This window comes from Lasioglossum baleicum, chromosome 12, assembly GCF_051020765.1.
Source record: "Lasioglossum baleicum chromosome 12, iyLasBale1, whole genome shotgun sequence".
Taxonomy (NCBI): Eukaryota; Metazoa; Arthropoda; class Insecta; order Hymenoptera; family Halictidae; genus Lasioglossum; species Lasioglossum baleicum.
This window is the reverse complement of record NC_134940.1, coordinates 904,185-925,215: the sequence shown is the minus strand read 5'-3', so window position 1 is coordinate 925,215 and position 21,031 is coordinate 904,185. Positions and strand designations below refer to the sequence as shown.

Here is a 21,031-nt window from a genome sequence, read left to right as displayed (position 1 = left end):
GCGGTTTATATATTTTGGGACAATTTAAATTAACAGTATCGAAGAAAACCAAGATCAATACTGCAAACCCGGATAATGAGGAGTTGTATCGTTTGCGAAAAACTAATTAAGACAATTTATTTTGCAACATTAGTATGCTATAACAAGGAACCAAGCGAGCAACGAGCCTGCGATGTTCGTTTAATGCGACGCCATATAGCAAACATTTTGATAAGTAGAAAACTATTGAATTTTCCTGAAAACGTTTAAATCTTCTTAAAACGTACACTTAATAATGATAATAATATACTGCAACTAACGAATCGGGAAGTTCTTTGTGTGGCTCGTGGAGAGTCACACCAAATAAAAAAAAACGTTAATAGCTATAGGTACTACTAGCCATGCGTACCACTAACCCTTTCGCAAGAGCAGTCCTATCCGCGAGCTCGCGAAGCGAGCGAGCAAAAACAACCCTACTTGCGAGCGAGCGAAGCGAGCGAGCAACAGTAACCCTCTAGTTTATCTTTTGAATGACCAGCGCATCTTCCACACCAGAGTGGAAGTTCAATTTGTTTACGTTGGGCCACGCTTGCTGGAATCGTTTAAAAATCGGAATATTTGGACCCGTAGATTTGGACATCTTTTTGTCAAAAACAGATCTTAAAACAATTTCATAAATATGATGTCCTTCCCATCCTAAAAGCGGATACTCTTACATTAGAATATAAGAAATAGTTCCTTATTACTATTCTCTGTAGAATATATTCAAAATATTCATTCACATATATAGTACAATAGTACAATACAAAATTACATATCTCTGTTATTTGTGGTTATCCGAAAAAATGTCAGAGGAAAAAGTTGCACTGTTCAATATGGTAAATATAATGGCACAAAAAAAATTTTTTTTGAAAATCAAATTTTCGAAATTTCAAGGTCATCGTTATTTTTTTTTTAATTAAGGTCATATAATTTTTCCATATTCTTATTTTTAAAAAAATTACAAATCCAACTATATATAATACTTTATAGTTACGATGAATTTCAAAATTTTCAAAATTTTCAATTTAAATGCGCCACGTGATCCTTTTATCCGATCGATCTTAAATTTTGCACAAATTTTTTTCTCACCAAAGAGAACCATTCTGGGGGGCGTCGTGAAAAAAATTCGTTGGTCAAAAAATAAGGTCCACCCTAAGGCGCACACTCCACGGTCCCCATCGCGCACGTGCAACGCGTATCTCCCGTTCGTCCCGCTCATTCCCCGTCATCAGAGAAGGGGTACATCATTTCACCGTGACTCCCCTCATCTGGCATCACTACGGTGGCCTTCGTCCACGATTTTCAATTGTTACTTCCCGGCTATTTTTTCTAGTATTCTACAGTCACTGTTTAACTACGTCAGAAAGCACATTCTTCGTGTAACGATCGAATATCTTCGTATTTTGCCATGAGCTCGCCTTTTAGAAAACGCAAAATTGAAAATGGACATCGGCAGTTCATCGATATAGTTGGACATATGATTATTTTTTTTCTTGTATAAATGAAAGTGCTGTTTGTTTATTATGCAGTGAAAAAATATCTGTGTTGAAAAAATATAATATTAAGAGACATTATGACAGTAGACATTCTTCAAAATTTAATAATTTGCAAGGACAATTACGTAAGGACATGGCGGATCAATTAAAGTCAAATTTAAATTTAAAAGAGCCAAATTTACTTGAAAGTACTGCATCCACCGCAAAGACGGCAGTTCGTGCAAGTTACCTTGTTAGACAAATTTTGGCAAAAAAGATGAGACCCTTTTATGACAGAGAAATGATGAAAGAAGGTTCATTGGCGATAGCAGATGCAGCCATTCCCAATCAAAAGGATATAATTTCCAAAATTAGTTGGTCGCGATTTACAGTCGCGAGGAGAATCGACGAACTTTCAGAAAACATTGAGGAAAGTTTGCGGGAACATATTTCCATGTTAGAATGGATTTCTCTAGCTGTGGATGAAAGTTGTGACATTAATGATACCGCACAACTTGCCGTATTTTTAAGAGGGGCTGATTGTAGTTTCAATGTAATGCAAGAATTTGCATCTTCAGTTTCTATTTTAGGAACTACTACCTGATTCGATATGTACAGAAAATTAAAAACTGTTCTGAATGTATTAAACATCCCAATGGAAAAAATTGTTGGAATAAGTACAGATGGAGCTCGAGCCATGTCCAGTATGCATGTTGGTTTGTCGGGATTGTTATCGAAAGATATTAAAACTTTAACAGGACGTGAAATATTTATTTCTCATTGCATTTTACATCAAGAAAAGGGTATAGCCGGATAAGATAGTCAAAAATGCCCTTGAATCGAATTTTATCGACGATGTGCCATTCGATAGAGCACCAAGAAAAAACATACTGTGCAAAATTTCAACCGTGTATCTCGATCGGGAGGGTACCCAGACAGCCAAAATCCTTGATTCTGTCCAGGCCACAAATGCGCGTGAGGGCTCGTAGTGTTCCCTGGACACGATCTTGGCACATGATGTCGTTGCCACAATCCGGGCCGATCGTGTCTGGTTTAACGATCGGGCCGTTGTAAGAGGGCAGCACAGCCGCACTAACTCTTACTTTTTACTTATTTTGTACACATTCAAAGCGGGAAAATTAAATTATAGATTTTATTTATTGTAGTATTCCTAGACTGCTTGTGTGTATTAGACTTCCTAGACTTTATGCAACATAAAAATTGTCTGCATCGATTGCAAGAGATAGAAACTAAATTGAATGTTACTTCTTCCCTCTTAACGGGTCTTTATGTAAAAAAATTCTCGTCGTATACGGGAAAAGAAAATTTATATTTTTTTATTTTTTAATACGCCGCAGGGGAGTTGGTGAAGACATAGGGACTGTGATAGGGACAATGACACAAGGAATAATAAATATTATAATTTTTTATTATTACTATGCTTTATTATTGGAAATTACAAAAATTTACAATCTTTACATGGACCTAAATCTACAGAGTGAGTCACCTAACGTTTGCACCTCAAATATCTTTGTTGTTTCGAAAGATACGTAAAATATGGTAAAGACAAAGTTGAATGGTACAATGGGGCTGACACGATGCTAAAAAAATTTTGTTTTTATGTCATTTTTTTACAGATATCAAGGTCATCTTGACTTTTTTAAATGGAATGAGGTATTTTTTAATACATCAATCGATGCAGCTGGACATTCGTTATAAAAGAGTACTAACCTATGTACAGTCAGCGGCAATAATAAGTGGACACCCTTAAGAATCGCACAACTTTTTAGAGATTGGTCCAAAGGACTTGAATTCTTTTAAGATGTTAGACCGGCTAGTTCGCTAGAGAATAAGTAAACAAAAATTTATTACGATTGCAATTGGTAGTAATTATACAAAATATTAAAAAATGATGTTTTGACAACTTTTTTATCTGGGCCTGTAACGATAATTTAAAAAATGCGTTTTATAGATTTCGGTAACTTATATGCATACTGAAAATTTCATCGAAATCGGTCAACATTGCAATGAGCTACATACGTTTAAAGATGAGAGCTTAAGGGTGAAAGTCGCAGATTTTCAGCCTTGCCAGGACATTTCGCCCTTACGTGATCATCTTTAAACGTTTGTAGCTCATTGCAAGGTTGACCCATTTCGATGAAATTTTCAGTATGCATATAAGTTTGTTACGGATGAGGAACAGGTGTTCAATATCATCTCTGGCAGGAACCGTCCTAGATAAACGAACAGAGCTACTCTAGATAAATCTACATAATTGTTTAGGTTAGTTTAGGGCCCAAACGTACGCACGACCAACTGGTCGTTGACAAAATACGAATGTTCACTTGAAGGGTACTGACAAGTACCACCCGTCATTGCAGGGCTATATAAGCCCTTACATTTCTACTCTCGTGGGCTAGTACTGTCGTAATCACGAATAGTGTCGCGTCGTGCTGCATCTCGGAAGTCAACTACCAGTGAGATCGGGCGTTCGTTCCTGTTGAATCAAAGTTTAACCGTACAGATTCCGCGAGTTCGGTCTAAAATCTGTTAGGCAGTGACAAGGTTGCTGTTCGATCGCGGAACTAACAATTTCTAAATGTTCGATTGTAGAGAAATGGGTTCGCGACTGTTCGAATGTTGCCCGCCCAACTAATCTTAGACAACTGTTTCAATTTAAATAACGGATCGTGTGGACAAGGAATTTAACTGGAGGAATCGCGTTTCGTTCTAGATCTGTTGGTGAACTCGTCAGTAAGGCTAATCCAACAGATCCTGCCTTAGACGCGCGCAGATCAAACCGTGTTGATCTGTATTGTAGTGAAATGTGCTGATCGTGTATGCAGCAATCACGTGAGACGCTGAAGCAAGACTAGTCAGTGTTACTCGTTCAGAGATTCGAAGACGAACTGCTGAAAGTACTGGACGTTGTTCTTGGCGAGAGGTCGGTTAGGTTCCTCGTGGGTGGAGAGGTTGACCTTAGACAAGGAAAGGGAAGTAGAATCTATTGTAATGAGGGAAAGAACTGTCCGGGTTGGTTCAGTCAACTCGTCGTTTACCAATCAGGACACCCTTAATTTTTCAAACTTCCTTCCATGGTGACTGAGAGGCTGGTCTAGTCGGAAGGAAGAGTGGGGTGCTACCTGATATGAAGGCAAGAGCGGTAATTGACGTCGCTCGACGGTTGACTGTCGCACCCTTGACCGTATCCTTAAAGAATTGAATGTTTATCCTTGGACCGAGCTTAGCGAACGCGGGCGTACACAACTGGGACTGTAATTTATGACGGCGAGGGTTCTTTAGAGTTGTATCTTGAGTGACCGTGAATATTCTTAACCCGGAACGAAGTAAGTATTCCGAGAATTGCCGGATGTACAAAATAACATTTGGCCGTACCTGAGTGGCCGTAGCATAAATAATCTTCTAATCCGAAAAACGGTTGCTAACGGCTATATCATAAATAAAATACGAAGTCGACCCTTAGGCTCTTTATTCCGCGCGGCAGTACGGTTCATTGCAGATGCTATGGTTCTTTATGTTTAAAGGAGAATTTCCGTTGACGAATTTCTTGCGAGGAAAAACATTTCTTTGTGTAGGACTACGATCCGTTGCGACGGAACAGTTGCTCCGAGTCCCCCGCATTGCCAATGCGTCAACACCGTGCGTCTTAGCTTAGGTAATATCACCTTTCAATTCTTTATATTCCAAATTCAGTCCATTCGCGACACAAATACACTTGTAGAACGAAATTCTATAGTAAGAATATATTTGTCTTCTTTGATAATTAACTCAAATTCATTAAACCCATAATTATCGTCCAATATCCTAACCAAGTAATTGAACGTCCCCAATTGATACAGTCTTACCGCTCGGATTGTATCAATTAAATTATACTAGTTCCGAGGCTTACTAATTATTCTAGCAATTCCCTGATTAACCATCAGGTTCTTTCGCGACATTCCAATTGTCCGAACAGAGATTTATCCAACCTAGCGGCTCCCCAGTTTCGCATTGGGTTCGTCCGCATCCTAACAGCTCCCTGATTTCGCATCAGGTGCGTCTGTGTTATTCTACAACCTCCTAGCAGCTCCCCGGTTTTGCATCGGGTTCGTCTGCGTTTGACTCCATTCCTAGCGGCTCCCCAATTTCGCATTGGGTTCGTCCGCGTTCCTTAACTAACAAATTTATATCATATTCCTAGGGTAATAACCCTTCGCCGTCCACTCGTGCTGCTCGCGGCCCTGGCTCGTAACAAGTTACCGAAATCTATAAAACGCATTTTTTAAATTATCGTTACATGCCCAGATAAAAAAGTTGACAAAACATCATTTTTTAATATTTTGTAAACGTTACACAAGTATGTAAACGCTAACGTCTTAGTACGACAGTAATGGTGTTTTAGAGTTATTTAAATTGAAATATCTCGTGAACTACTAACTTTTCGACATACATAGGTTAGTACTTTTTTTTCAACAAATGTCCAGCTGGATCGATTGATGTATTAAAAAATACCTCATACCATTTAAAAAAGTCAAGATGACCTTGATATCTCTAAAAAAATGACATAAAACAAAATTTTTTTGGCATCGTGTCAGCCCCATTGTACCATTCAACTTTGTCCTTACCATATTTTACGTATCTTTAGAAACAACAAAGATATTTGAGGTACAAACGTTAGGTGACTCACCCTGTATATATTGTGATTATTACACGTTGTTGCCTCTGCTTCCCCAAACTTGTGGCCCGTAGCACGTTCTGGCATAGACGGGATACCTCAAAAATACAAAGAAAATCAGTAATGTACAATATATGTATGTGCGTTGAATGGCATAATTAGATATACGTACCACGCGAAAAATTAGAGGTCTTCCTCTTCCCCGGTTGCCGCAGCTTCCTTCTCCTCCTTCCCTGGATAGCACATTATATTTTTCCTCCGTTCTGTAAATTAGATTTTCAATTACACAGTGAGTAAATGTGAGTATTTAATCTTCGTCGCTTATTTCTCATCTCAACGAATTTTCTAATTTCTGGTGCTACAATTACAAAAGGTCTTCTGATGTTTTTCATCAACTAATATATCTAACTGATTCAAATATTGCAATGATATTAATAAAAAATCGATTAAAGTTGAACGACAAACAAAAGAATGTACTACCAGAAATGAAAAAATTCCATGATGAGAAGCAAGTGAAGAAGATTAAATACTTGCCTTACTGAATTGGTTTTAGCCATCATTTTGCCGATTTAGAATATTGTTAAGCTAATTCTAATCTGAGTGGGTCAAAGCTGAATTGTGTTGGATTTGTCGTTGGAATTGTGTGGAAGTGATAAATGATAATAATGATAATGAAAAGAGAGAGAGAGCGAGAGTGATAAAGTGATAAAAAAAAGTGATAAAGAAATAAACAACTTACTATTTTGGACTCTACATTGAAGTGAACATACTCGCCCCGTAGCACCTCATACGTGATGGCACATGGCACTGTCGCGTGGTGTGCTGACAAGCGTTCTCACGCTTTTTCACGCGAAGATTTTGGGAGACATTTGAGCAAAATGAAACCGATTAACCAATATAAATATGTACAAATACCTTCCTTTCTTCCTTCCTTCCACGTAGTGCACGTAATCCAAGTAATCCACATAATCACATAATCCAAGCAAGTCAATCTAATAGTCAAATAGTCAAATGCCGCAACGCAGACCGCACTCGCGAGTGTAACGTGTAACCACAAAAAATTTCAGATTATGCATTTATTGAATTTATAGTGTATTTAGGATTAGGTATTTACCAGAAAAAACGTTATGAAAATAAATTCAAAAGGCTCGAAAAAATAATACAATTTAACCAATGTCCTTGTCAAAGCATTAGTGATCAAAACATTAAACGACAATATCTCGAAAGTGAAAGTGTGTGACATGCGGCGTACAACCACAGATATTACGACATTTACGACCAATTACGACCGAGCTAAGCGAACGAGAACTTGAGAGACTCTAGAACTGTTGCAAACTGTTGAGAGAACAACTGAAAACTGCTGAAAACTCACTGAACGGCAGTTTCCCCCCTTCCCTGACGTATCGTCGTATCCGTGAGCGGCCGGTGAGGTGTCGACCTGTGTCTGTGTCGACCGCGCTTGCCCGTGTTGGTGCCTGTTCGATTGCACGCGCGCTACACAAACAAGCGTACCTGTACTCTGTCCGTGTGAACTACCTGCTCGACTGATCTACGCCGACGCGTTCCTCCGGTTTTCACGTTACCGAAATTTCGAAAGCATGAGGCGAAAAGTCGGAGACGGCAAGCATTTGAATCTCGGGCACAGCACGCGGCGCGACGCACATTTTGCTATAACTTTCGATCTAAAAGAGATATCGAAGAGAAATTAGGCCTAATTTTTTTTGAAAAATCGGCTTTAACGATGTAAACAGAGAAAAATATATTTTGTATTTTTTAAATAATGTTTTCGTTGATTCTTAAGGTATAGCCGGAAAAGATGGTCAGAAGTATCCAACCTTTGTTTTTAGTCAAGTCATGTTCAACAGAAAATAATGAAAAAATTCATGAATATTCTACCGAATAGCATACACTACTGAGATTTTTTTCAAAATTTTTGGTTGCAAAATCGATTTTTAAACAAATCGGAAAACATAAAATTGCCATATTATTACATATTATTATTGCCATATAAACATATTATCACGTTAGTTGTGTCTCATCCTAATTATTAATGTGTATTTTTTCAGATTTTTCGGATTATGGAAACATGTTTTAAAAAATTGAAAACCTCCTAACAAACTTAGTTTCAGTACTTACAATTAGATACAATTCAGTACTTAGATATTATTGAAGCAATTGTTCTTAATTTTTTCATAATTTTTTAGAGATTGGGTAGTTGTTAACAAAACAACTATACGGCTGGGAATCGTCGGGCCCCGAATCGAATCCCGCTGCTAATCGTTTCTTTCAGTAAATACTTGTTGGTTCGGGTTTTAATGAAAAGTTTAATCAAAAACATTTTTTAATTGTCTGCAGTCTACATTTATTTTCAACTTAAAGGTCTGATGCAGTACTTTAAGTTGAAAATAAATGTAGACAATTAAAAAATGTTTTTGATTAAACTTTTCATTAAAACCCGAAGCAACAAGTATATTTACTGAAAGAAACAGAAGCAGCGGGATTCGATTCGGGGACAGAAGATTTGCAGCCGCATAGTTGTTTCGTTAACGACTACGCAATCTCTAAAAAATTAAGAACAGTTCCTTCAATAATATCCAAGTACTGAATTTTTATAAAACTGGAGTCTCTAACACTTCAATACAAAATATGCATTTTCTTCGAATGTTTGGAAGTTTTCAATTTTTATAAAACATGTTTCCATAATCAAAAAAACCTGAAGAAATACACATTAATAATCAGGATTAGACATAACTAACGTAATAATATAAAATAAATGTTGTCAACTGAAGACCGATATAAAATCGGCAGTTTTATGTTTTCCGATTCCTTTAAAAATCGATTTTGCAACCAAAAATTTTGAAAAAATCTCAGTCGTGTATGCTATTCGATAGAATATTCATGAATTTTTTCATAATTTTCTGTTGAACATGACGTGACTAAAAACAAATTTGGTTGGATACTTCTGACCATCTTTTCCGGCTATACCTTAAGAATCAACGAAAACATTATTTAAAAAATGCAAAATATATTTCCGTTTACATCATTAGGCCTAAAAAAATTTAGGCCTAATTTCTCTTCGATATCTCTTTTAGATCAAAAGTTATAGCAAAATGTGCGCCGCGCGCCGTGCCGGGATTCCCATGAGCGCCGCACAGAGATGGGCAAAATTTGTATGTGTGTGTGTGTGTGTGTGTGAATAAAAATTCCGGGTAAAGAATAAAAGATACAAAATTTTTATTCTTTATTCGAAGGCTCGAATACAAAAGTATCTTTTATTCGAAAATTATTTGAATAATTTTGTATTCGCGGAAAATTTATTCCAAGCTTCGAATACAATTTTTATTCTTTATTTTTATTCTATTTTCTCGAAAATGAATACATCCACGAATAATTTCGACCAGCTCGAGGCTACAATGAACACGACCGAGGCCCGAGGGTCGAGCCCTGAGGTCTGAGCCCAGAACACAATAGTAGTGCAATAAACACGGCCGGCCAGCCAGGTAGCTCGGCATGAAACCGCTAAGGAGTGAATGCTGAACTTATTTATTTTCCGTGCTGCGCCCTCACGAAAGTCACACGAGCCAATTCGTGGCGTTCTGCCGATTAAGAAAAGCCTAAACTCGATGGAATTAGGACTGTTTCTAGTGGTTTTATTCATCAAAGTATCCTCGAAATTTTTATTCAAATAATTTTCTGCCCATCACCTGCGCTTGGGCGACGAAGCGACGAGGGCCTGGAGCGCCTTGGTCAAGTGGTGCAATAAACACGGCCATAGAATAGCCAACTGAATTGTTGGAAACGTGATTTATATTTCTAGATGTAATGTTTATACTGTAGAAATATTAATTAAGTTGATTTCATTCTTTAATTACTTCTGTAGAATGCTCAAGGTTTATCAGAGCCTGATAGACTTACAGAATAAATAGAACTTAACAATTTTAAGGTTAGCTTGGTTCTTCGTGGAAAAAACGTCGAAAAAATCGGTTTTTATTTCTTTTAACAACGGCGCACCAAACCGAAAAATCTGAAAAAATTCATGAACAATACTTATAACAATATACTGCTACTGTAAAAATATAAATGTGGACACTCTAGAACTTCCATGTGAAATCTGTATTTTTTCGATTTTTTGAGGTTTTTGATTTTTTTCAAGCAGGATTTCCATTTTAAAAATCTGAAACTAATTGAAAAGTATGTATTTGGGTTCTTGACATGTGTCAGATTTTTTTCAGAATTTCTAAACGTCATTAACTAGGGAAAATAGGCCAAAAACTGATTTTTCGATTTTACCCCATAACTACCCTCCCGATCGAGATACACGGTTGAAATTTTGCACAGTATGTTTTTTCTTGGTGCTCTATCGAATGGCACATCGTCGATAAAATTCGGTTCAAGGGTATTTTTGACTATCTTATCCGGCTATACCCAAAGGGTGCTAAAGTTCTAAAAATATCTAATGTTGTTCGACCTATTATTAAAATTGTAAATTTTATTAGATCTCGAGGACTAAACCATCGTGAGTTTAAAGAATTTTTGAAGGATATGGAAAGCGAATATGGCGAAATTTTTTTAACACCGAAGTTCGGTGGTTAAGTCGTGGTACAATGCTTAAGCGTGTATTTATATGAGCCAAGAAACAAAATTAAACTGTTCTTAGAGATGAAAAACAACCCGTTTCCACAATTTGATGATAAAGACTGTGTAACGTTCCGATGTCGTAGATGCCCTGTAGCTTAGGAGTGAACAGGGTGCGCAGGTAGATAAATAAGGTGGAGACGAAATCGGATAACTGTGAACTAAACTTTTATTCCGCGAAGTGCGGTACCAAACGTAAATACAAAGGAACTTTCCCTGCAGGTCGGCAAGTCCGACCGCGTAACAATATGTAACTAACTACGGTGTCCGGTTAGCGGGCCGGTGGTTATGAAGGATCCTCAATCGCGTCAGCGGAGGCCACGGTGTCGGTCTAGATGATGACAAAAAGAATATATTGTGAGCGCGGAGTGACTAATGAAACGATCAGGCGGACGGTGGTACGCGAGTGTCCGGATACAGGTAACGTCGGCGCGGCGGACAATGTCGGTCGACCGGTATCACGACGTCGCGGCGCGGTGTTTCGTGATTTCACGCTGGAGGGTAGGATGGTGACGGGAGGCGGTCAGAGGTCACTGACTGACGCAGCGCGGGCGCCGCGGCGCTCCTCCAGAAGCTCCTGAAGGACGAGCCACGGATCGTACGTACCTCAGAGGCACCTGAGGGGTTCGTACTCGCCGTTACCACTCCAGGCCGCGAGGTCAAACCGCAGAGGTTCGACTAGCGAAGAAGGCCGGAGGCCAGTCGCCTCAGGCCGGTCGGACGGAGATCCGAGTGGTGCAGCAACCCTCACACAGAAGCACCTGAGTGATGAGTTACCGTCGCACGCGCCTTAGAAGCACCTAAGGGTATTCGTGCCCACCACGTCGACGCGACGTCTCCGACCCGGTCCAAGGCGGTGGCACGGCGGTCTCCGGTCGCCGGGGATGTGGAGGGGAGTCGCCTGTGTGAGCTCGTGATTCCAGCCTGCGTTCTGGACGGATGGTTCCTCAGCTCTGAAAAGTGCTGGACGATCCGGTGTTCACGTGAGCGTCTCCGGGCAGACTCCGCTCGTTCGGTATCAGTGATGGGATTGTTGGCGCTTTTCGCACGCATGCGCGAGTTTCGTCAGGGCCGTGTCTACGTCTACGTCCGAAAGTGGGGAACTACTGGGGGGAAAGTAGTGGGAGACTATATGGCGTGAAATTAGCAGGGCGACCAAGGTACCCGATCTTCGTACTTGACTGAGGCTAGAGTCGTCGCGCGTGCGCGTGAAAAGCGCCAACAATCCCATCACTGTTCGGTATTCCGACGCGACTTATATAGCGCCCGAAAGCGCGGACCATGGAGAGTGCCGCTCTCGGTCGAGCGGCCGCGGCGCTCTCTGATTGGCGCGCGTTTGTGTCGCTGGAGTTTATAAATATAAGTCGCCGTCGTTCGCTCCTTATTTACGCGACGCTCGCGACGAGGTACGGCTCGTCGCAACTGGATGTGTGATTTTGCATTTTGCGTTGATATTACGCAACACTTGAATACATTAAACATAAATCTTCAAGGCAAAACACAAACTTATCACTGAAATGTTTGATAAAATAAAAGCCTTTGAACAAAAACTAAAAATTTGGGAACGGCAATTAGATTCAAATATTACAGCTCATTTTACAATTCTGAGAAAAGAAAATCCATCAAATACGTAGAAATATGCGATGGAGATACATAGCTTACAAAAAGAATTCAGTTCACGGTTTACAAAATTTCGCGAAAACCAAACAAAGTTTTATATTTTTTCCTCGCCCTTTAATATATGTAGATGCTGAAAGGATTCCTGAAGAATTTCCAATGGAAGTAATTGATTTACAGAACGACACAGAATTAAAAAATAAATTTCAGAATGTTAGTCTTAGTAAGTTTTATAAGCGTTGCTTTCCAGCTACTAAATTTCCATTGCTAGCTACCCACGCCAAGCAAATAATGAGCTTATTTGGCAGTACTTATACGTGTGAGCAACAATTTTCGAAAATGAAAATTACATAAAGTGACCGTCGTAATCGATTGGATGACGCACGACTGAAAAACTGTATTAGAGTAGCGGTTTCAAATATCACACCCAATATTGCCAAGCTTGTTAATGTGAAAGAAAGTCAAGTATCGCATTGAGTTTCAAAATTTATTTAGTTTCATTTAATTAGTAAAACTATATGTAAAGATTTATATAATATGTACTTATGTATTATTGTGTTTACATTTATTATCTCATAATAAAAAATAATAGATAAATACTTCCCACAAACTAATAAATTAGTTAAAGAGGCATTAGGAGACCGTAGCGTAAACACAGACTGAAATTGGAGCTGGCGACGCAACAATATATTTAATATTGCGTTCGTTGCCGGTTGCGGCCCGCGCGTGGTCTTATGTTTTCACTTTTGGCCTACAATACGCCGTGGGTTGCTCACCACTGAAGTAGGAGATTCAGTACCAGCAAAGACTTCCAGAATTTAGGTTTAGGATTAGGTCTGGATTAGGATTTCGAAGAAATATGGATAGCGAGTCTTCGGAACTGCACCGATCTTTGGTTCAGTAGGTGTTAGAAAAGGTTAGAGAGAGAGGTAGCCTCGGGCTATAAATAAAGAATAAAAAAAGGGGTACTCTCTCAAGCTTGGAAGCTCATCTTATTGTATGTATGACCAGAGTGAGACCCTGTTTTCTTTCTGATTTCCACAACGTGTTTACGAAAACAGTAAAGGTAGGCGCACACTAGACCGCACCGCGACTGCACACCGACCACCCGCTTCCGCTGTTTTGACTTTCGTATATGTAGTTCATAGTTCTATGTTTTACATCACGCGTGGGCAAATTTTTGCTCGATCGAAGGCATTTTCAAGGGATACGGCACTATGGCCGCCACGGGGAGCGAGACGCGCGGCCGGGAGAAGTGGTGGTATTCCTTGAAAATGCCTCCGATCGAGCAAAAATTTTCCCACGCGTGATGTAAAACATAGAACTATGAACTACATACAATACGAAAGTCAAAACAGCGGAAGCGGGTGGTCGGTGTGCAGTCGCGGTGCGGTCTAGTGTGCGCCTACCTTAAACAGACAGTGTTGTTAAATGGGGCGGTCTGCGCGCGCATACGCGACCAAATGCAGGAACGTATGTGCGTCCTCCAGTCCTAAGCAACGGCCGAAATGCTTCAAAACATCGTTTAACCGCGACACTATGTACCTTGGCCTTCGTGGGTAATACCGAACAACTGTAATTGCTCTTCCCCAAAAACCTTGCGCATCTGGGACCTTTCCATAAAAAAACATTTTGCGAAATTATGCGGGGTGACCAAGGTGACCTAACTTTATACTTCACTGACGCTAGAATCGTCGCGTATGCGCGCGCAGGCCGCCCAATCTAACAACACTACCAGGGAGTATGCTTACTAGGGTGGACCTTAGCTATACCTGATGAAATTTCTTTTGCGAGTTCTTTTTCACGACTTCCCGTAAAATTATGTCATTGGGTAAGAAAATAATTTCTGCAGAAGATAAAGTTGATCGGATAAGGGGAAGACGTGCCACATTGACGTTGAAGTTGCGAAAAACAACAAATATTTCCATTCCTATAAAATTTCATGTTTTTCGCACATTCAACGTCAAAGTGGCACGTCTTGCCCTTACCCGATCCACTTCATCTTCTGTAGGAATTATTTTCTTACCCAATGGCACAATTTTAGGGGGTGTCGTAAAAAAATCTCGCAAAAGAATTTCACATGGTATAGCTAAGTTCCACCCTAATGCGGCACACCTTCCCTCGTCCGATTGATCTAAAACTTTGGATATATCATTTTTCATGAAATGGAACAATATTGGGGGGCGTCGTGTCCAAAATGGTCAAAAAATAAGGTCCACCCTAATGCTTACGTTGCCACGGAGCGTGCATGAATACATAAAATTCAATTCAGTACTAGCAATAGTTGTTTGCGATTATCTCGGATACTAAGTCCTAGCGAGACGGGTAGATGTATAAAGAAGAGTTGTTCAGAATGTTGTCCTCGACTACATATATCAGAGTCAAGGTCATCCGAGGTGCCTCGCGTTAGTGTAATATTTACCAAGACTATTGTTAATTTCTTTTCTACGCCTTGTGTTTGGCGCCCTTAGCCACTTAACGCTTGTCGCTAATTGTAAGACCCAAACCACTCTTCTTTTACATATCGTTAAAACATTTTGCTCATCATATCAATCGCCATCTACACAGAATTAACGCATAATAATTTTGGACAGCGTTTGTCCAATAATGTCACTACAGTCCAATGAACAAGTTGCGTCAGTAGGTCTAAACAAATTTAGGTAGTTCAGAGTTGATTAGTCCGATAGGAGCGATAGCTACAGCCGCCGCATCTACCACAGAGGATTAGCACGCGGATATTTTGTTTACCCGCACTGGCTTGTTTCATTAAGTGCGTTCGGAACGTTTATTTGCATTTCCTGCAGCCGTCCGAATCGTTTACTACTAACGTGAAAAATATCAGTATTTCATCTCGTAGAACAGATGTGGAATATTTTCTTTCATGGAAACAGTAACATGGCAATCGTTCATTTTGGTGCAACTTAGAAATGTGTTTGCTATGAATTTTTTTGTCGTTGAATTACTTTTTTGATTAATAACGTTTTAAGATTACTATTCAAGATGATTTCCTTGACTGCATCTATTTTTAAATCAATTCCACATTTATCTGACAAGTTTAAATTATGTTATAATTTTTTTCATAATTAATATTAATATGCAGGGTGTCCCACATAACTGTCGCCATAATATTGGTCAAGATATTGATCTGCCGAGAGAAATGTCAACAACTGAAGTCTGCCTTATTGTTAAGGTCATGTCAAGGTCATAGTTTACTAGGCCGTTAAACTAGTCTTGACGTAAGCAATAATATTATTTACTAAAAAACAGGTAGTACCACTTTAAAAAGCGAAGATTTCACGAACTAATTCTTGTTTTGAGTTTTTTCTATTACAATTTGTAGCTGGTTAACAACTAAGTAATTCTGTTCCAAGCATCCTTTTATTTGACTATCGGAAGTGCCCGAAAAATCGTGGCGACCGTTATGCGGGACACCCTATATATTTGTTTATAAATATTTTCATTTAAACGGTAAGTCATTGTTAGCAACTGCATGGAGCACTGCAATACATTTTGGATGACATGACGAAAAATTCTTCCAGCCAAGACAAAGCTGTAAGCACGGAGCATTCCGTGGAATATGCTTCAAGCTGTTGTAGAAGATTTGTTGGATGACCAACCAGCAAGGGTCCTCTCACTGTCCACAATGAGACATCAGGACTTACGACCCCGCATTACTCACCCTGTATGAGACATCTTCAGGGTAATCATCCTCGCCCCTTCCCTATTTTCGCCGTTCGTACCTAGTGTATACAACACATTTTTGTTCCGATATAAAGCAATGGTGTTTCTCTTCTTCTTTTGAAGTTGGCCTGTTCTTAACCGTGCGTAACCAGAAATCGGTATGCGGCGCGCGACCGTCACTACACAAAACATGTCGACGCTAACCTGCCAAAAACACTGGAAATCGCTCAACTTTAAACACTTATAACTTTTGAACCATTGATCCTCCAGGATCGAAACTTGGATTTCTCACATCTTCTCGTCCAAATCTACTGGATAACATAGGAACAGGGCATAAATTATTAGGAGAAAGGCAAAAATTTGTGGTTACGCAAGGAAAAGTTTACTCTGAAGTTCACTCGCCACCGCTTAGTGCCAGATGGAGGGCTTATGCCATGTTCTATCCTTTTCCAATGAAATATATCGTTGCTCGGCCGAGGACTTTATGGGTGTCCCGCTACCTGCCGCCTATCATTCATTCTCCGTATTCTCTCTCAGGCTACCCAAGAACAAAGACAAGCCACATAGGTACACCGATCCGAAATACGGCGAAGGCTGGTCCCGAGGCTTTGCCTTATATCAGAACAAAACTGTATCGAGGTACGAACTTTAGGAAATCAGCATTTTCCTACATCAGATTCAGAGCATTCCTAAATCAATCATGTACCATTGATATTCGCGCCGACGCGACGTTATAATTCTTCAAAATAAATTGTGAAATGGAGAAAGTTGATCGTGAATAAAGCGCAATTATAATATTAACTTGTGTTCGATTGCTTCACTCCGGAATCCAACACAATTTGTAAGTTAATTTATGCTATAGTATCCCGAACGGAGGCAAACACTTCGAAAAACTATAATACATTTGTACGATATCACTACCATAACCTTAAATATATGCTCATAATGATCCATTTCAGATTTCTTATTCTACAATTACCGAGACCCTAGGAGTAGTTCTGTAAGAAATTGTTAACTAACTTCATCTTTCAATGCGCAAGTTATGATCAAAGGTTCGGCAAACCTGAAGAAATACGTTCTTGTAACGTTTAGACGAAATTAAACACGAGTTATTCCATCTGCCCGGTAATCTTGAAAGGTTATACAATACTGCAAAATTGAAATAAAAAATTCTTTCGTTAAAGATTACAAAATTTTAATAAATCGTGCAGCAAGTTCGACCTACGGCGGACCATTAATTTTGGTGCCCTGGGCTAACACTGTTTGGGGGCCTACCCAATTAACCCGAATTAACTCAAGTACCAAAATTTTTATATAATTTATTGTTTCTTAAGTGATTAATTTAAATTGTTTTTATTTTTATTTTTCTGACCGCAAAGAGGGCCCTGGTCTGCAGCCTATAAAGCCCGTGACTAGATGCGCCGCTGAGTTCGCGTGAAAATTTGAAGAGCCGGCGAAGTTTTAATAATTCAAATAATCCATCCAGTTCGGCTGTATCGTCGAGCAAAAGTACAAAAGACCGTGAAAGAGATGCTATTTCTGACAAGAGGAGGTAAGGTCAAAAAAGCGGAGTGGAAATGGAAGGGAAAGGGCCTAGATGTGATCAGAGAATTTTGCTACTTAGGGATAATGTTCCAAAGGAACGGGAATATGGTAAGGTATATGTTGTGACGTGGCAGTTTTGCCAACGTCACCCGATGCCGTTTATCGGAAGACCGGGTCACCCTCTGGCAGCCTAATACGCGAGAGGCGCCGTGGCGAGCGCTCGCCCTGGGTGCGAACGAGACCCATGGGCGAGTTCTAATATTTTTGAGCGTCGCGCCAATTGCGCGACGCGTATCTGCAGGACCGTAGTCGGGCCCCAGGGGGGACCCGAAGCACCTCTCCCGCCGAGGAATGCACAGAGACCGGCGCCGGCGACAATTACAACACCGCGAGGAAAGAGGAATCGACGGGGCACAGGAAAATCAACCTGGAGGCGCCGACAAGGACGGACGATGCCAAGCAAGGAATCTCAGCTGTCTTGCCGTCGCCTCATCCGGAGAGGAACCGGATCGCTGCCGGATTGGCTCCTGTCGACCACCTCTGCGGGAAGCAGCCAATACCTACGCGACGCTGCCGGAGAACCACCGAATCGCCGAGCGCCAGGGACCGTCACGCAGGGCTAGGCCCTGTCCGAAAATCTATCCGCGATAGGTCGAACTGCGTGCGGGGGGATTAGAGCGGCAAGGGGGGGACGCTTCTCTTCCGCGTTCCCGAGACACGCAGCGAGGGTTCACTTCTTCGTTGGCTCGGACTAGAGATAGTCGCGAATATCCGAACTAAATTATTGCGTAATTGTATTGTACTTTGCGTTAGTGAAAGTTGAAGCTGCCGGAATAGAGGGACGAGAACGTGCGAACATCCAACGTTGCCCTGGGTAAGCTTCTGCCGGTTCTCTTTACGATAAAGTGATCTTTCTCGCGTTGGCTCGGTAGTGTGTCGTGTCCGCGAACGCGTTGTCGAATCACCGACGTGGCTCCATAGCTGCCGGTAGTTGTGAAGGATAAAATTCCATTCGCTAACGGGAGGAACCCGTCGGTCAACGGACGTGCGAAGAGAATATATTTCGCGGGCGTTATTAGTCTCCACAAAGGTCAGACGTAGGGATCCGCGATATCTGGACTTAGGTAGGCGCGGTGACGGTGTTAGCGTGAGACGAGCCACAATTCTTTTAGTGAACTTCGCACGCCGTTGTTGTATTCACGCGAACCTCGAGTCGTCCCACGGTGCGACGCCGCCACGTGCTCTCGTCGTATTTCCGCGACTTGTTCTGCCGACGAGAAGCTAATAATAACGCGTATTCCATCCGAATTCGGGCGTAGAACGCGAAGATCGGGAGCGCCGACATTAACATCATGTGCTGCCGGATTCGTAGCGTATAGAAAAGGACCAGGAAAGGTCGAAGCGCGCGTACAACGAGTTGTCGTTGCCGAACACCTGTTACGCGTCGGTTAACCTCGAAACGCTGCCGGTCGCTGCCGGCTACGTCATTATAACATCGGAATAATAAACTGTGTTAACCAAGATCGTACGAGAGTGTTTATTGCGTGAGAAACCTTCCCGCCGCGGGGAATGCCTCGTGTTCGACCCGCGTAGAACCCTGCGACCATTAGTGAACATCTTCGCGTAATTTCGATTGTCGCAGGCTCGTATGTCGGTCTCTTTCGGTGATTATTAGCGACTTTCGCGTGGCACCTTCTGTGCCTGGCGCCCGAACTTCACGTAAGAAACCTTGAGACACGACGAGCCTGCGTACAATTTTTGTCCCGAGTGGACCACGTTTCGCGCGGCCGAACGGGGCCCGGCGGTAACGCTTGTAAATACTCGGTGTCGCTATCGTTTCGTGAGAAACGAGAAACGACGTGACAAATTTGGCGCCCGAACAGGGACCTCTCGCTGAAAGAGCGACTTGTAAAAGGGCTGTTTCGAAAAGAGATACGCGGAACGACGCGAGGCTCTCACGTAATATTCGACTTTTTCAATTTGCTTCTCGTCGAACGAACAAAGTCGGTACGCGAGCGAGGCCGTACAGGCGTCGAAAAACAAACACCCGTTCCGACCGTGAAACGGTTACGACCTTCGCAGAGCCAACGAAGCGAGCACATTTCTTATGTTACCTTGTCCTCACTGGAATTTATTTGATTTGTTGTGGTAGTGATTGAATTTAATTTCGGATGTAAAACTCCGAAATTGATTTCAAATCCAGCTGCCGGTTTTGATTGTGTATTATTGCATCTGATTATTCGATTGAATTCATTTATTATATGATACTTGAAATATTTTTTTTTGCTGTGTAATTTTGCTGTGGAACGCACATCGAGCTGAGAATAACTAGCAACGCGATCAGTTGTCTCATGCGCAATTCTGCTCAAGGAGAATGGTAAACTGTTCTCTGTAAGAGGAGATTGGGCATGCGACTTCGGTGAGAGGGTTCTAGTAGATTCCATGATGTTCGGTGTGGAAATGAACAATTTTGACTTCATTTATTATCTGACATTTTGATTAATTCGGTCTTCCCCGTGCTATTTATTTATTGGTCGTTCGATTATTTCTCTACCTTTGATATTTATTCTTCCGTATTTGTTCTTGTTATTTATTTATTCGGGTCATTGTCTTTATTTATTATTGGAAAATTTTTTTTTCTCGTACATTCGTGTTTAAATTGTAAATATAAATTGTAAATAATTTTGAATTTTCGGGTGAGAATAGCGACTACTCTTCTTTACTTTCTCTACTGCTTCTCTCTCTTTCTCATTTCATACTTCTGTTCTCTTCCCACTCTTCTCTTTCATTTCCTCTACTTTTCTTTTCTCTACTTCTCCTACTTGCTGATTCGACCCTCTCTGACTTTCTCGCTATTCTCCTCATTAGAATCTAGTTTTGTTTTCTGTGATATCTAATTTATTTCGTGTGATCTATTTATTCTTTTTGTAATATTTATGTCGTGGTCGGTCTTAATTTATTGAAAATTTTTTTTGGGACTGCGGCTCCGACGCGTTCGGACCCCAGTATAGCACAGAGGAGACCCCATATTATGTAAACATTTGAAAATTATTGTTGGATTTTGTGTATATTTTTTTTTGTGTGTGGTTCCTCTGTTACGGAGGAACCCGATATAAACTGTGGTGATGGACGGGGCGTATTAGGGAGCTGTGCCGTCGTAGAAAGTAACGTCACGTGTCGTTTTGTGATCATCGTTAGAAAATCTTACGCTCACCAGATAATAATTATTTTGTGAGACGGGCTACTAGCTGCCGAAAGGAGCGGCCCTTTGCGATCACCTAAGGGTGATAAAATTATTTGCGGAACGATATTTTGCTGCCGGTTTGGAAAGCTGCCGGGCAGAAACGTTCATTAGCGAGATCGTTGAACGATCACCAATTTT

At 40.8% G+C, this 21,031-nt stretch overlaps 1 protein-coding gene and 1 long non-coding RNA gene across 4 annotated transcripts in view; one reads left to right on the top strand and one right to left on the bottom strand.

Moving 5' to 3' along the window:
- LOC143214707 (cholecystokinin receptor type A) overlaps nt 1-16,569 on the top strand; it is a 635,098-nt gene extending 618,529 nt beyond the window's left edge. For all 3 annotated transcript variants that reach the window (XM_076436060.1, XM_076436058.1, XM_076436059.1), the window contains one exon: nt 15,963-16,569. In XM_076436060.1, the coding sequence (XP_076292175.1) occupies nt 15,963-15,979 (17 nt within the window). In that variant the 3' untranslated portion in view covers nt 15,980-16,569. The remainder of the gene's footprint in view (nt 1-15,962) is intronic.
- Nucleotides 1,349-7,574, bottom strand: LOC143214713 (uncharacterized). The gene is made up of 3 exons (XR_013010195.1): nt 7,087-7,574; nt 6,344-6,434; nt 1,349-6,269 (listed from the first exon to the last, which is right to left on the bottom strand). It is a non-coding gene; the product is annotated as an uncharacterized LOC143214713 (long non-coding RNA).
- Nucleotides 16,570-21,031: the final 4,462 nt, after the last annotated feature.